This window comes from Eumetopias jubatus, unplaced genomic scaffold, assembly GCF_037043125.1.
Source record: "Eumetopias jubatus isolate StellerSeaLion01/CBP00866 unplaced genomic scaffold, mEumJub1_p1.0 scaffold_9, whole genome shotgun sequence".
NCBI lineage: Eukaryota > Metazoa > Chordata > Mammalia > Carnivora > Otariidae > Eumetopias > Eumetopias jubatus.
This window is the reverse complement of record NW_028274815.1, coordinates 20,205,366-20,218,511: the sequence shown is the minus strand read 5'-3', so window position 1 is coordinate 20,218,511 and position 13,146 is coordinate 20,205,366. Positions and strand designations below refer to the sequence as shown.

Sequence of the window (13,146 nt, the reverse complement as noted above, 5' to 3'; positions counted from 1 at the left end):
AACTTTTCAGAAAAACACATACTGCAATAAAGTGAGGCATCCCTTACTCAAAAGTGAAATTCTATCACAAATAGATAGCACTAGTGAGCTAAATAATTCTAATGTTTTATAATCCCGATGAGTCCCAACCTCCCCAGAAATAAATGGCAGTCATCCAGTAGGTTTCAGTTTTCCATCTGACTATATAGAATGCCTTCATGAAAGTCCTATTTATCAATCACATTTAATTCTGAAATAGCCACAACTGTCAAAACAGGTTACAAAATAAAATAATTATTAAAGGTTTTCTTAAAACTTACTTTGTTTTATAATTTATTAATTGGAAGACATAAAAGAAAAAGAAAAAAACAAATTGGCTTAGACCAAAGATTTTGATCACTTTGTTACTCAGTGAAACCAGCTACCTCCAACAGAAGAGGTCCCAGGGATTCCTTTTCTATGACTCCCTGACTGCTGGACGAGATATCTGACTTCTGCACTTCATCATCAGTTGTGGATTTCTCTATAATAAAGAAACAAAAAGTCATACATCCAAAAAGGGCGCATTTCCATGATGGCAAGTTTGAAGACACAGATTCACCTGATTTAAGATTCAAATAATACTTATCTATTATCTAGGTGATATTTATTAATACTATTGTTTAATCTTAATTATACTCATTTTATGGATGACAAAATTGAGGGTCACAAAGGTTGAGTAATGTGTCTCAAATCATATAACTAATAAGTGGCAGCAGGAGAATTTGAATTCTGACCTATTAAGTCCAGTGTTCCAACAATGGGAAAAACGGTATAAGTATACAGCCTGTTGAAAGAGTCTACACTGAAAGTTTTTAAGAAATGACTAAATTGTAGAAGAATGATGATTTCCTCCATTTTTCTTTATCCTTTTCTGATTTGATCAATTGCCACTGAATAAAGAGTGAACAAACGCTTTTTCCTTTTGTAAGCCTGCATGAATTAGCTAACCTTTCACATTCACGTCATGGCGATCTGATTGATAAACCCGTAACCGCTAAATGATCTGGAGTTCTTTTGTGCAGTGATGTTGGAACAGCCATCCATCATCTTAAAGCAGCACCGTAATTAAATACGTTTCCAATCTGTCAAACTAGTTAGTTCGTCAGCCCAAAACCGAATGTGGTATTATTGAATATAGACACTCATTTTCTTCACTTTAAAATACGAACTATTCCATACATTCCAAAAAAATACAGAAAGTGACATAGCATACATTCACATAGCCATCGTTCATTTTTCACAGATGTTAACATTTGGTTCAGGTCCTTCCTTTTTAAAAAATGAAATGCTGCACATAGAACTAATGCTCTGCCACCATTCTTCCTCTGTCCCTTTTCAGAACTAATCAGTATTCTGAGATCAGCCTAATAATTTCTAAGTCTGTTTTTATTATTTAAGTACACATGTATGATTTCATGAACAATATATTACTGTTTTGTATTTTCAAGTTTACATAAATATATAGAGACTTTTCCAACTTACTTTTGCCATTCAATATTATGTTTGAGATTTAAGCACATTGATATAGATTTGATTCATTCATTCGAACTGGGATATAGTATTATGTCATATAAATAACTCACAGTTAGACTTCCTAGTCCACTACTGACAAACCTTTGACCACCACATACAGTGTTGTAGTAAACTATTTTCAGTATTTCCTTTTTTGTACATGTTGTGACAGTTTCTTGAGGGTAAATAGTAAAAGTGAAGTTGATCATATAGGGTCTATGCATTTTTGACATTATTAAGTTTGGGGCACCTGGGTGGCTCAGTTGGTTAAGTGTCTGCCTTCAGCTCAGGTCATGATCCCAGGGTCCTGGGATCGAGCCCTGTGTCAGGCTCCTTGTTCAGCAGGGACCCCGCTTCTCCCTCTCCCTCTGCCCTCCCACCCTCCACTCGTGCTCTCTTGCATTCACTCTCTCTCAAATAAATAAATAAATATCTTTTTTTAAAAAAAAGTACTAAGTTTGACAGACTGCTCTCTAAAGAGAATGTACCACTAGCAATGTCCAAACGTTTTTGTTTTTCTGCATCCTCACTGGCAACTGATGTCACAATTTCTTTTTTTTTTATTTTTGTGAATCTAATAGGTGTAAAATGTCATCTCATATAGTATATTGTAATAACAGCTTTACTGAGCTACAATTCACATAGCATACCATTCATGCATTTAAAGCATAAAATTCAATGATTTTTAGTATATTCACAGAGTTGTGCAACCACCATCACAATAAATTTTAGAACATACTCATCACCCAAAAAAGAAAGCCCGGGCCTTTAGCAGTCACTACCCATTTTCCCAATACTCCCAAGCCCCAGGCAACCACCAATCTACTTTGTTTCTATGGATTTGCCTATTCTGATCATTTTATATAAATGGAATCACACAATGTGTGGTTCTTTGTGGCTGGCTTCTTTTGCTTAGCATGTTTTCAAGGTTCATCCATACTGAAGCATTTGTCAGTAGTTAATTCCTTTTTGTTGCCAAATAATATTCCATTGTGTAAGTATATCTCATTTTACTTACCCATTGATCAGCTGATAGATATATGGGTTGTTTCCACTTTTCAGCTATTTATGAACAATGATGTTATGAACATGTGTGTGCAAGTTTTCGTGTGGACCTATGTTTTCATTCGTCTCAGGTATATATCTACAAATGGAATTGCTGGATGATATGGTAACTCTATGTTTAACATTTTGGGGAACTACTGGACTGTTTTCCAAAGTGGCTGCACAATTTTATTCTACATTCTTACCAGCAGCGTATGGGGGTTCCAGTTTCTCCCATCCTTACCAACACCTGTTATCTGTTTCTTTGATTACAGCCATCCTAATATCTCATTGTGGTTTTGATTTGCATTTCTCTGATGGCTAATGATATTGAACATATTTTTCCTGTGCTTATTAGTCATTTATATGTCTTTGGAAAATGTCTATTCAGAGCCTTTGCCCATTTTTTAATTGGATTATTTATCTTTTTATTATTATGGTATAAAAGTTTCTCATTTAGTTCTAAGATGTACTTCCTTCATCAATTCGTATGTTTATGACATTAAGACAGGCTTTTGTTTTTAAACATTAGTTTGCAAAAAAACATAAACTATCAAGTTCAAGTAAATTAAATAACTGTGTGAAAAGCACAACATCTAAAGTTTTAGGCAAATCATAAGGCAGGAGTGGCTATGGGACCTACTTTCTGGCTTAAGAAATGTGAACAGAAATGACATGCAATTTCTGGGTCTTATCCTTAAAAGGAAAGAAGCATGTCTTCCCATTTTCTTCTTCCCCCTTCCTGTCAGCTGGGATGTAGACAGCTGAGCCATGTCTGACCACCGAGGTGATGGCAATACACTAGCAATGGCACAGCAAAAAAGACGGAAGGAATCCCAGCCTCTGACACATACCTAGACTATCTTGTTAGAGCCACTGTACTTTGGGCCTCTTGTTACAGTAGCCTAGCCTATATGCTAACTAATACATTCTGTATTTCTCAATGACATGTTTATTTGCTATATCTTGATTATATCCACGACAGACATTACTGACATGCTATCATGAAAAGTAAGACTTGAACTTACTTACATCAACCTTCTACATACACATTTCTCCCTCCTTCCATCCTCCTCATATAGTTACAACAATTTTTAGAGCAATCAGTATTTAATGTCTATGTTACTATGGCTACATAAATATACTTCACAAATAAGCCAAGGTGTGTGCTATAATTTATGTTTCTTATATTTTGTGATTTAGTTTTGTTTAGTTTAATTCATCTCTAAACTATCCCCAAGAGCTGAAAAATTCCTCTCAATTTGGTCAGTCATCAGATACTCTGTTCCGTTCTTTTTTCTATGGAAATATACCTCTGGAAAACCCCTATCCACCTGCTCCAGCTAGGACTGGCTACGTTTTTAGGTTGATGCACAACTGTAATCCTGGGTCTCCTTCTACCTTTCCTATGTTAAGACTCCATGGTTTCCCTGGATTAAGATCTTATGCCTTTCTTTCTTGGTTTACTACCTTGGTTTTGATAGGTATTTCTGAAAAAAGGTAACTTTTCAACTAAGGCTCTGAATGTCTGAAAATGTCTTTATTCTGCACCCATACTTCATTTGGATGCACACAGAATTCCAGGTTTAGAATTCTCATTTTTTAGTACTGTTATTCAGAAATCTGGATACATTCTGAATCTAGTGTGTGCCCATTTTTTCTCTCTCTCGTTTTTTTTCCTCTAGTGTCTGAAAATTGTGCATTGGTGTGTTTTTCTTTTCCTTTCTTTTTTATTCACTATGAGTGCTTTTAATCTGGAAACCCACATCTCTCTAATTCTGAAAAGTATGCTGTTTTGTTTTTGTATTATTACTCTTATAATTTCCTCCCTTCTATTTGGTTTGTTCTCTATCTCTGGAATTAATCATATGACTGCTTATCTTTTTATTTTACTTTCTAAGGGATTTCCTCACATTATCTTTCAACCCTTCATCTATTTTTTCAATAAATACTCACAGAAAGTCTACTATGTAGCCAGGACCCGTTTTAGGTACTGAGGACATAACGATGAACAAACAAAAATCCTTGCCCTCATGGAGCTCTAGTAGGAGTAGGCAGACAATAAACAAATAACACATGTAATATGTTAAATGCAAAAACACTGTGGGGAAAATAAAGAAGCTATAGAGGGGTGTGTGTGTGTATTAGATAGGATAGTTATGGACACGTTCATTGAGAAGAAATATTTAAACAAAGACTTAAAAGGGATGAGGGAGTGAGCCTTGTATATATCTGGGAAAGAACATTGCAGACAAAGGGAATAGAAAGTGCAAATACCTGAGGCAGAGAGTGCCCAAAATGGTTAGGCAGAGGGTATGAGTAGGCAAAGAGTAGAAAACAAGGTAAAGAGGTAAAGTTTATTTCAGCTATCCTGATTTAAGTACCAAAACTTATTTGGTGTCTTGAATGTTTTATAGCATCTTATTATCATTTCATAGATGAAATATCTTCCTTTTTGTCTCTAAGGGACTGTTGGATGGTGTTAAGTTTTCTTCTGCTCCCTGCATTGTCTCTGCTTTCTCTGAGTTCCTATTTTTTCAATTTGCTTGATTTCTGCCTTTCCTTTTTCTGTTTCCTTGATTACAGCCTTTCCTCAAATATCTGGATTTTTATTCATATTAAAGAGTGAGGTACTAAAATGCTGACTGGCAGCTCTGTGAATAGAGGGGGCAAGATAGAGAATGGATTTTTGTCTTCCCAACGGTCAGTGTCTATGTGTCCTTTCCTCTGGACTGCTCAGTGTGCCCAGAAGAGTCCTCCCACCTCTGACTTAGGGAATGTGAGTCAGGCTGTCAGGGTTTGAGACCAAACAGCAAGGAGACATATAGCCTCTTACTGGCTCTCCCCTTTGCAGACTTAAAAATACCAGCTTCTCCCCTCTGCTCAATCAGCTGTCACTAGACTGACTACTTTCCAGCTTATAAAATCTTAAAATCCTATCACTTTAATCATTATAAATATATTTGTTTATAATCTTTTCACATTGCTATTCTTAATCTGAACTTCTTTTGGGTCTATTCCTTCTGTTATTTGTGCTCCTATTTACTTAGATTATTTCCTCGTACGTTATATAAATTTTTAGCATAAAATCACCCTGAGAAGCACTTTTTCTTTGGGAATGCCTTGGGGCCAGGTGTGGGAGCTTTCCTCCAAAGTGCTTTGCCTTTGTATCTACTTTAATTCTTTGCCAGGGGTTTTGTGGTGTGGGGTCCTCAGTAAATATGGATAGTATAAATGAAAATCATAAAAAAAAAAAAATCAGGATCTTCTTATAGGAGACTGTTCCCCATGCCCAGAGCCCAGGCAGAGACCAGCTTATTATTCAGACGGAGGGATTTTCCTATAACTGAGCTACTGTCTTTCAACACTATGCCAGAGCTTCAGGTCTGACACCACAACTTATGTCTCTTGACTCAATCCCCTAGGATACTAGGTTCCATAACCTCCCAAGGCAACAAGTGTTCAAGTTAAATTAATAAGCCTTGTTGTTGTAACAAGAAGGCTCTCAGATTCACTTTTTTTTTTTTTTAAGATTTTATTTATTTGACAGAGAGAGACACAGCGAGAGAGGGAACACAAGCAGGGGGAGTGGGAGAGGGAGAAGCAGGCTTCCCACGGAGCAGGGAGCCCGATGCAGGGCTTGATCCCAGGACCCTGGGATCATGACCTGAGCCGAAGGCAGATGCTTAATGACTGAGCCACCCAGGTGCCCCTCAGATTCACTTTCTAAAATAAAGACCATCTAGGGGTGCCTGGGTGCTCAGCCGTTAAGCGTCTGCCTTCAGCTCAGGTCATGATCCCCAAGTCCTGGGATCGAGCCCCACAACGGGCTCCCTGCTAGGCGGGAAGCCTGCTTCTCCCTCTCCCACTCCCCCTGCTTGTGTTCCCTCTCTCGCTGTCTCTCTCTCTGTCAAATACATAAATAAAATCTTAAAAAAAAATAAAGACCATCTAAACAAAAATGTTTAATAAAATTATGAAATTCAATGCAACTTCTTAATAAAAAAATAAAAGTCACATATTATGAAAGTCTTCATAACAAAGCACACAGCTATGGGTTTTGTTTTGTTTACCTTGTTCCATTCTTTTCATTAGCTGTATCTGATCGACTGTCTTCTTCAAAATCTTGCATTTGTCTGGCTTTACACTCAAACTGTCAATGTCACTGATGTTGGCAGACAGTAACTCAGCTAGCTCTTCTAAATACTTATTTTCTTGCTCCCTGCGCCTCTTTTCAGTGCTGTTACACAAAGAAAAACCAGTTAGTGTACATTTCTACCACCATACGTCCCCTCTGTTCAAGTACTTAATATTTACATACTTAGAGAGATCCGTAATTTTATCCAGAATATAAAATCAGATTTGAAAACAATCTAAATTCACATCTGAAAAACAGGTACTACAAAATACCAAAGTACAGAAAACAATTCTGGTCAAAATACATAAAAAGAATGACTACCATCACAGATATATTTCTTCAATGATGTAAATACATCAAATATTTCAAATAGCCAATGAATGTTAGATATTAAAAGGAAGCAGACAGTACATATACAAGTTGCATTTGGAATTTATTTTACATTCTAAATAATAACTCCTTGAAATAGAAAGTATGAATTTTCAAATTTTCAAACAACTTTGTTATAAATTAAGCAGTGGAGACTATACTATAGTATAAGTTATACTATACTATATACTATACAAATAAGTTATACTTGGAAATCTGATAAACTTTCTTAATTTTTTTGCTACTGAAAGAAATCTGATAAACTCTTAATTCTTATAATGATTAGACCATTAGTTGGTCCTCATCAGAAAGAAAAGAGTATCCATCCAAAAAGTAAAATAAGAAGAATAAAAAATCAATAATTAGAGACAAAGGTACAGAGAACAAGGTCTTTCGTATACAACTTTGTTCTAAAAAACAGAAAAGACATCTATTTATAAGTTCTTATAAATGTAATAAATAAAATAAATTATGATATATCTTGAAGCAAAATAATGAGAACAAAGGATAGTAGTGCAAACAGTTAGCACTTTATATTCATTCAAATGTAATGAATGAATATTGTTCACTTTTGTTTTCCAGTCTTTACTTCTGGTTTAATTAGCCAAATCATCAGGCAACTTGCTTTATGTAATACATACAAAGATAGTGAAATATTACTTTGAAATGAATTTTTCCATTATCAAATCAACATAATAAGAAAGACTGGTCACAAATAGCTCTTTGTTTTATAAGCAGCAATCAAAATCATCTGGTATAATGGCAGAAAAGTGGTAGGAAAAAAAGAGGTGAAAAGAGGGAAAGATCAGTTGCTTTTTAAAAAGCTCATAATTGGCAACAATTAAAATACCACTTACTTTTCATAATAAAAAAACTGTAAAAGCAATAGCATTTCCATAACAACACAGTAAGTTGAAAAGAACAAAGTCAACCAATCAACTGTTATTTAACTATGTAAAACAAAATACTACAAAATAGTACACATCCCAAAACAAAACCAAATTATAAAACTATAATAATCACATTGTGTTTATCTTTAAAACCTTTCATTAGAGTTATTAGTCTCATTTTACTTAGTAAAATTTTATCTTACAGTTTCTGCAGAGAGTACATGTAGTAAGATACTTTGACAAACTTCACACCAAGGCATCGAAAACATGAAGAAAATAAGTAACACACATTTTGATATATGCAAGGTTTCAGAGAACTCCATCTCTGCAACTTGATAGTGTTTTAGAGGACATGTGATTTTACCCTAGAGAAACTCATTCATACCGGACTTATTTTGTAGATTCAGTCTAAAGTATGATTTGTTTAAATCTAGGGGTCTAAATTCCAACATGAGTAAATTGGATTCATGTGGTAGAACTACCAAATCTGTTTTTGACATTAAATTTTATGTAAAACTGAAGTGCCTGACACTACTGCAGAGTAAAAGAAAGTGATAGAATCCAGGATAGTCAGGGAGATGACAGAGGAAGCAAGAGGCTAAAAGTAATGAAATGCTGAGGTGTCTATAAAATGACTTAAGAATGAGACTAGGAAAATCACCATGAAATGACGTAACTAATAAGCAAGGACAGAAAATGAGAGCAGATATATTCAAATAAAGTCAAAACTGAAGAAGGGGCGGATGTGACAAAAAAAATTCTACTTTAATAGAAAAGAAGGCTTCCTGTATTACTCTGGGCCCTTACATTTCTCCTCACCAGCCCAATGGATTTCCATTGATACTGCACACATGCTGGTTAATAATGCTATGAATTAACTCCTCATGTATCTTTTGTCTTCAACTTACTAGCTTTTTCAACAAATGCTCCTCTGCTTATTACGTGCCAGATAACTGTGTACTATGTCCTGGGGACCCAGTGGTAAATTAGAAGTAGTCCCAATTAGGGTGAGAATAAAGAAAAGGAGCCATTACAGTGACAAAGACTGTAATACTATAGAGGCTCACAGAAATTGCGCCTAGACCTAGAGAACAAGGTGTCTAAACCTAGTGGTAGAGGGGGGTTGGTTTCAGGCTGGGGGAGGCAGACAAACACACCCAGCTTTTTCAGAGGTATAAAACAGGGATGAAAATGTCAAGTAAAAGGACCTAGAAGTAGTTCAGTATGGCTGAACTATAAATAAGAAACAAAAGGGCAAGAGATGAGGTCCAGGCTTGATCATGAGGGCTCTTGCATACACCAAGATAAAAAGCACAGTACACTGCTTAAAAGCACAAGTTCAAACTTCTCAGTCATTTATTAGCTATGTAGTGCTGGGCAAGTTATTTAACAGCAATTTAACTTCTCCAAGCTTCAATTTCTTTATCTGTAAAACAGGGATGATGACATTATCCCCAGAATTTTGTGAGGATTAAAAAAGATGATACATGTAAAAAGCTTGGCAGAGTTCCTGGCTATTAGTTCAATAAATGTTATCTAGCATCATCATTTTGGCTATGAACATTTATTTTCAGGGTAAGAGGAAGCCCAGAAGGGTTTCAGAAGAAGAATGCATGGCATGACCCGATCTGTAAGCTCCCTGAAGATAGAAACATGTTTCACTTCACTTATATCCTTAGTAACATTATGCACACCATGCTGGTTGAATAGTAGGCACTGAATAAAACACTTGTTGAGCTGAATTAGAAATGTTACACAAGCACAAGGCACAGCTACCCACCATTTTGAGACCAGCATTCTCCAGTAGAGTTAAGGAATGGAGAAGAGGTAATAGGAAGAGATATGAGACATCTCACCCCACCAAACAATTACTAAGAAACTCTGTCAGGGCTCTGGTGGACAGGGCTGGCAATACCCTGAAGTCTAACATATGCTCTTTATGATTAATGAGCTCACAATCTAGAGAAAGCGGATGATAACAAAGCCAAAAGAAACATGACAAGGTGGTATTCATGCTCAATCAGTTTCAAAATCACAAAGTTCTGGTTTACCATATCAAAAATATCAACTGAAACTAAAGCCCACTTATAAACCTGAAGGAGGGAATGTTCTCAAATATTTTGAAAGCAAACATACAAAGATAAGGATTATCCTTACAAACATATAAGGATCATCTTCAAAACATCTAAGAAGAGAAAAATATTAAATTTTTGATATTTGTAATAACATGATTACGTATGTACAAAAAAATCAAAGACCTGCAGATAAACCATAAAACAAATAAGAAAGTTCAGAACAATGGATGCACATGCACACGAGACCAGTAATCCCAAATCATTAGTATTCCTATATATTAAAAATTGCCAATTAGAAGGTGCAACAGACAAATGATCCCATTTCTAAAAGCAATAAAAAATTCTGTGGTGCCCAGGAATACATCTAACTAAAGATGAGGTAGTTGTTTAAAGGGGAAATGTATAAACTATTACTAACAGTGAAGACTTGAATAAGTGAACAACCTTTATATTTATAAATAAGAACACTCCAGAATCTAGAGTCTAGAAAATGAAAATGTCTTTCTCCCCCAACTTAATCTATAAAAGTAAATGAAATTCTAATCCAAATCCCAGGAGTATTTTTTTCCAGGGGAAACTTACGAAAGTTAAAGGGACAAGAAGAGGGAAAACAATATTGAAAAATGACAAGGAAGAAGGACTTGCCCCTTCAGAGATCACGGTGATTGTCATAAGAAAGTTCAGACCCAGATCCCTATCTTTTCAGGAACTCGATCTATGATAAAGGTAACAGCACAAAAGCAGGGAAAGGATAGGGTCATAACCACTTTTGTTCTACATGGGAAAAAATAAAATTATATCACACACAAAAATAAATTCCAGATTAATTAAAACTCTACATATGTATTAGAGGAAAATACGTAAAGATACAGTTAAGGCCTTGAAGTAGAGGGGAAAAATTCTTTAACAAGATCCCCCAAGAGCTTGACACATGAAAACGGAAGGTTCCAACCTACAACAACAGATTTCAAAAACAGAGTTAAACAGACTTGGGAGAAGATACTTGCATCAAATATAAGCAAAAAAGGGTAGTACCTAGAAAATTAAAAATAACTCTTACAAACAAAAGGAAAAGGAAAAACACCCTAGCAGGAATATGGGCAAAAGATACAACCAGGAAATTCACTGAAGAGGAAAAGAAAAATCATGATCAATTAATCTAGTGATTGGTTAAATATACTTAAAACTGAAACCCCACACTCATCAGATTGGCAAAGAGCTAAAGTGAGGAGAGAATAGTGTAAGGATGTGAGAAAAAAGAACTCTCAATGCTTCTTATTTGAAGAGCAATGTGGTAGTGACCCAGTTAACATAAAAATGTACACAGATCCTCGGGATGCCTGGGTGGCTCAGTCGGTTAAGCGTCTGCCTTAGGCTCAGGTCATGATCCCAGGGTCCTGGGATCAAGTCCCACATCGGGCTCTCTGCTCAGCAGGAGGCCTGCTTCTCCCTCTGCCTGCTGCTCCCCCTGCTTGTGCTCTCTCTCTCTCTCTCTCTCTCTGGCAAATAAATAAAATCTTAAAAAAAAAAAATGTACACAGATCCTAAAGGAACTCTTATGTATAAAGTAGGAGGTATGTATGAGGGTGTTCGCTGCAGTGCTAGCGGTAAGAGTGAAAATTTCTAACAAAAAGGTTGTTTATCTAGAGGGAATGTCTCTCTGTAGAGAAAGGGATCTTTCCAAATGGGGTACATTCCTGTAACACAATATTTCATCAAAAATTGTATTACAGTCAACAACATTGTGTTACAAACTTCAAAGTTGCTAGAGACTAGTTCTTAATTGTTCTCACCACAAAGAAGACTTAATAATTGTGGGAGGTGGTAGAGGTGTTAGCTAACACTATACATATGGTAATGTATAAATGTATCAAACCAACACATTGTACGTCTTAAACTTACACAATGTTATATGTCAATTGTATGTCAGTAATAATAAAAAAATAACTAAAAAAATGATAGGACTGAATCTACATGTATTTCTCTCTCAAGATGTATGCTGAAAAGAGCATATTATAGAAAAATATATACAGTATACAGCATTGTACAATATATATTTATAAACAATCTATATTACTCACCAATCCTTATATATATAATTATTAAAAATGGAGAAATTAGTTGCAGACAGATCAATTTAATCATTAATCATTCTACTACCTTTATTCAAACAAGACTATGCAAATATGATAAAATATTAACACAATGCTAATAACACTGTAAAATATGAATAATTATATGTGATGGGTATACATAGATTCTTAGTCTCTATATTTTCATAGATTTAAAAAATTCCCCCAAATAAAAATTAAATCTAAAAAACATAGTTTTAATTATTTATTTGTAAGTTTTCTTTCGAAAAAGACTGAATTTATATACATATAAGAACATTAACTCTGACAACACGAAGCTAGATTGTATCTTGATATCAACATTCCTCTGAGCACCTGGACACTCACCTGTGGTTATGAGTACTTAGGTTATGATCTCTCTATGATAGTTCTCTGAACTGATTCACTTTTCACCCTCCACCCTGGAGCTCTGGCACTCACTCTCCTCTTAAAATCCTTTCCTCCCCCCTGGCCCCCATGAGAAAGAAGCATGTAATCCAGTGACAAAAGAGTCTTCTGCCACTTCACTCCCTAGATCAGTGATTATCAACTGGAGCCATACTGCTTTCCCCATCCTCAGGAAATACTGACAAACATTTGATAATGTTTGAAGACATTTTTGGTAATCATATAACTGCTATGACATTTTGGTTATCATAACTGATATAAAGATGCTACTGGCCTCTAGTGTGTGAAAGCCAGGGATATTGCTAAACATCTTACAATATACAGGATGGCGCTCCACAACAAAGAATTATCTGGGGGACAATGCCAATAGTGTGAAAGGCTGAGAAAGCTTACTCTAGACCCTAGAAGGTGAATGGATCCCCACTCTTCTCCTCTCAGATGGGAAGCTGCTCTTTTGTGTGATTAAGGTCCCTTCTCTATCTGGTATTTGTTAGAGTCTCCTTAGCAATAATTCTCTTTTAGCCTATTTAAGGTGATCATATTCCTTATAATATACAAATATTTAATTTCACAATATG

At 35.5% G+C, this 13,146-nt stretch overlaps 1 protein-coding gene across 6 annotated transcripts in view; it reads right to left on the bottom strand.

The window, feature by feature from the left end:
* The window catches only part of NCOA1 (nuclear receptor coactivator 1), a 244,614-nt gene that overhangs the window by 80,842 nt on the left and 150,626 nt on the right, over positions 1-13,146 (bottom strand). For all 6 annotated transcript variants that reach the window (XM_028099325.2, XM_028099321.2, XM_028099322.2 and 3 more), the window contains 2 exons: positions 6,651-6,817; positions 405-502 (listed from right to left, as the gene is read on the bottom strand). In XM_028099325.2, coding sequence (XP_027955126.1) covers positions 405-502; positions 6,651-6,817 — 265 coding nt within the window. The remainder of the gene's footprint in view (positions 1-404; positions 503-6,650; positions 6,818-13,146) is intronic.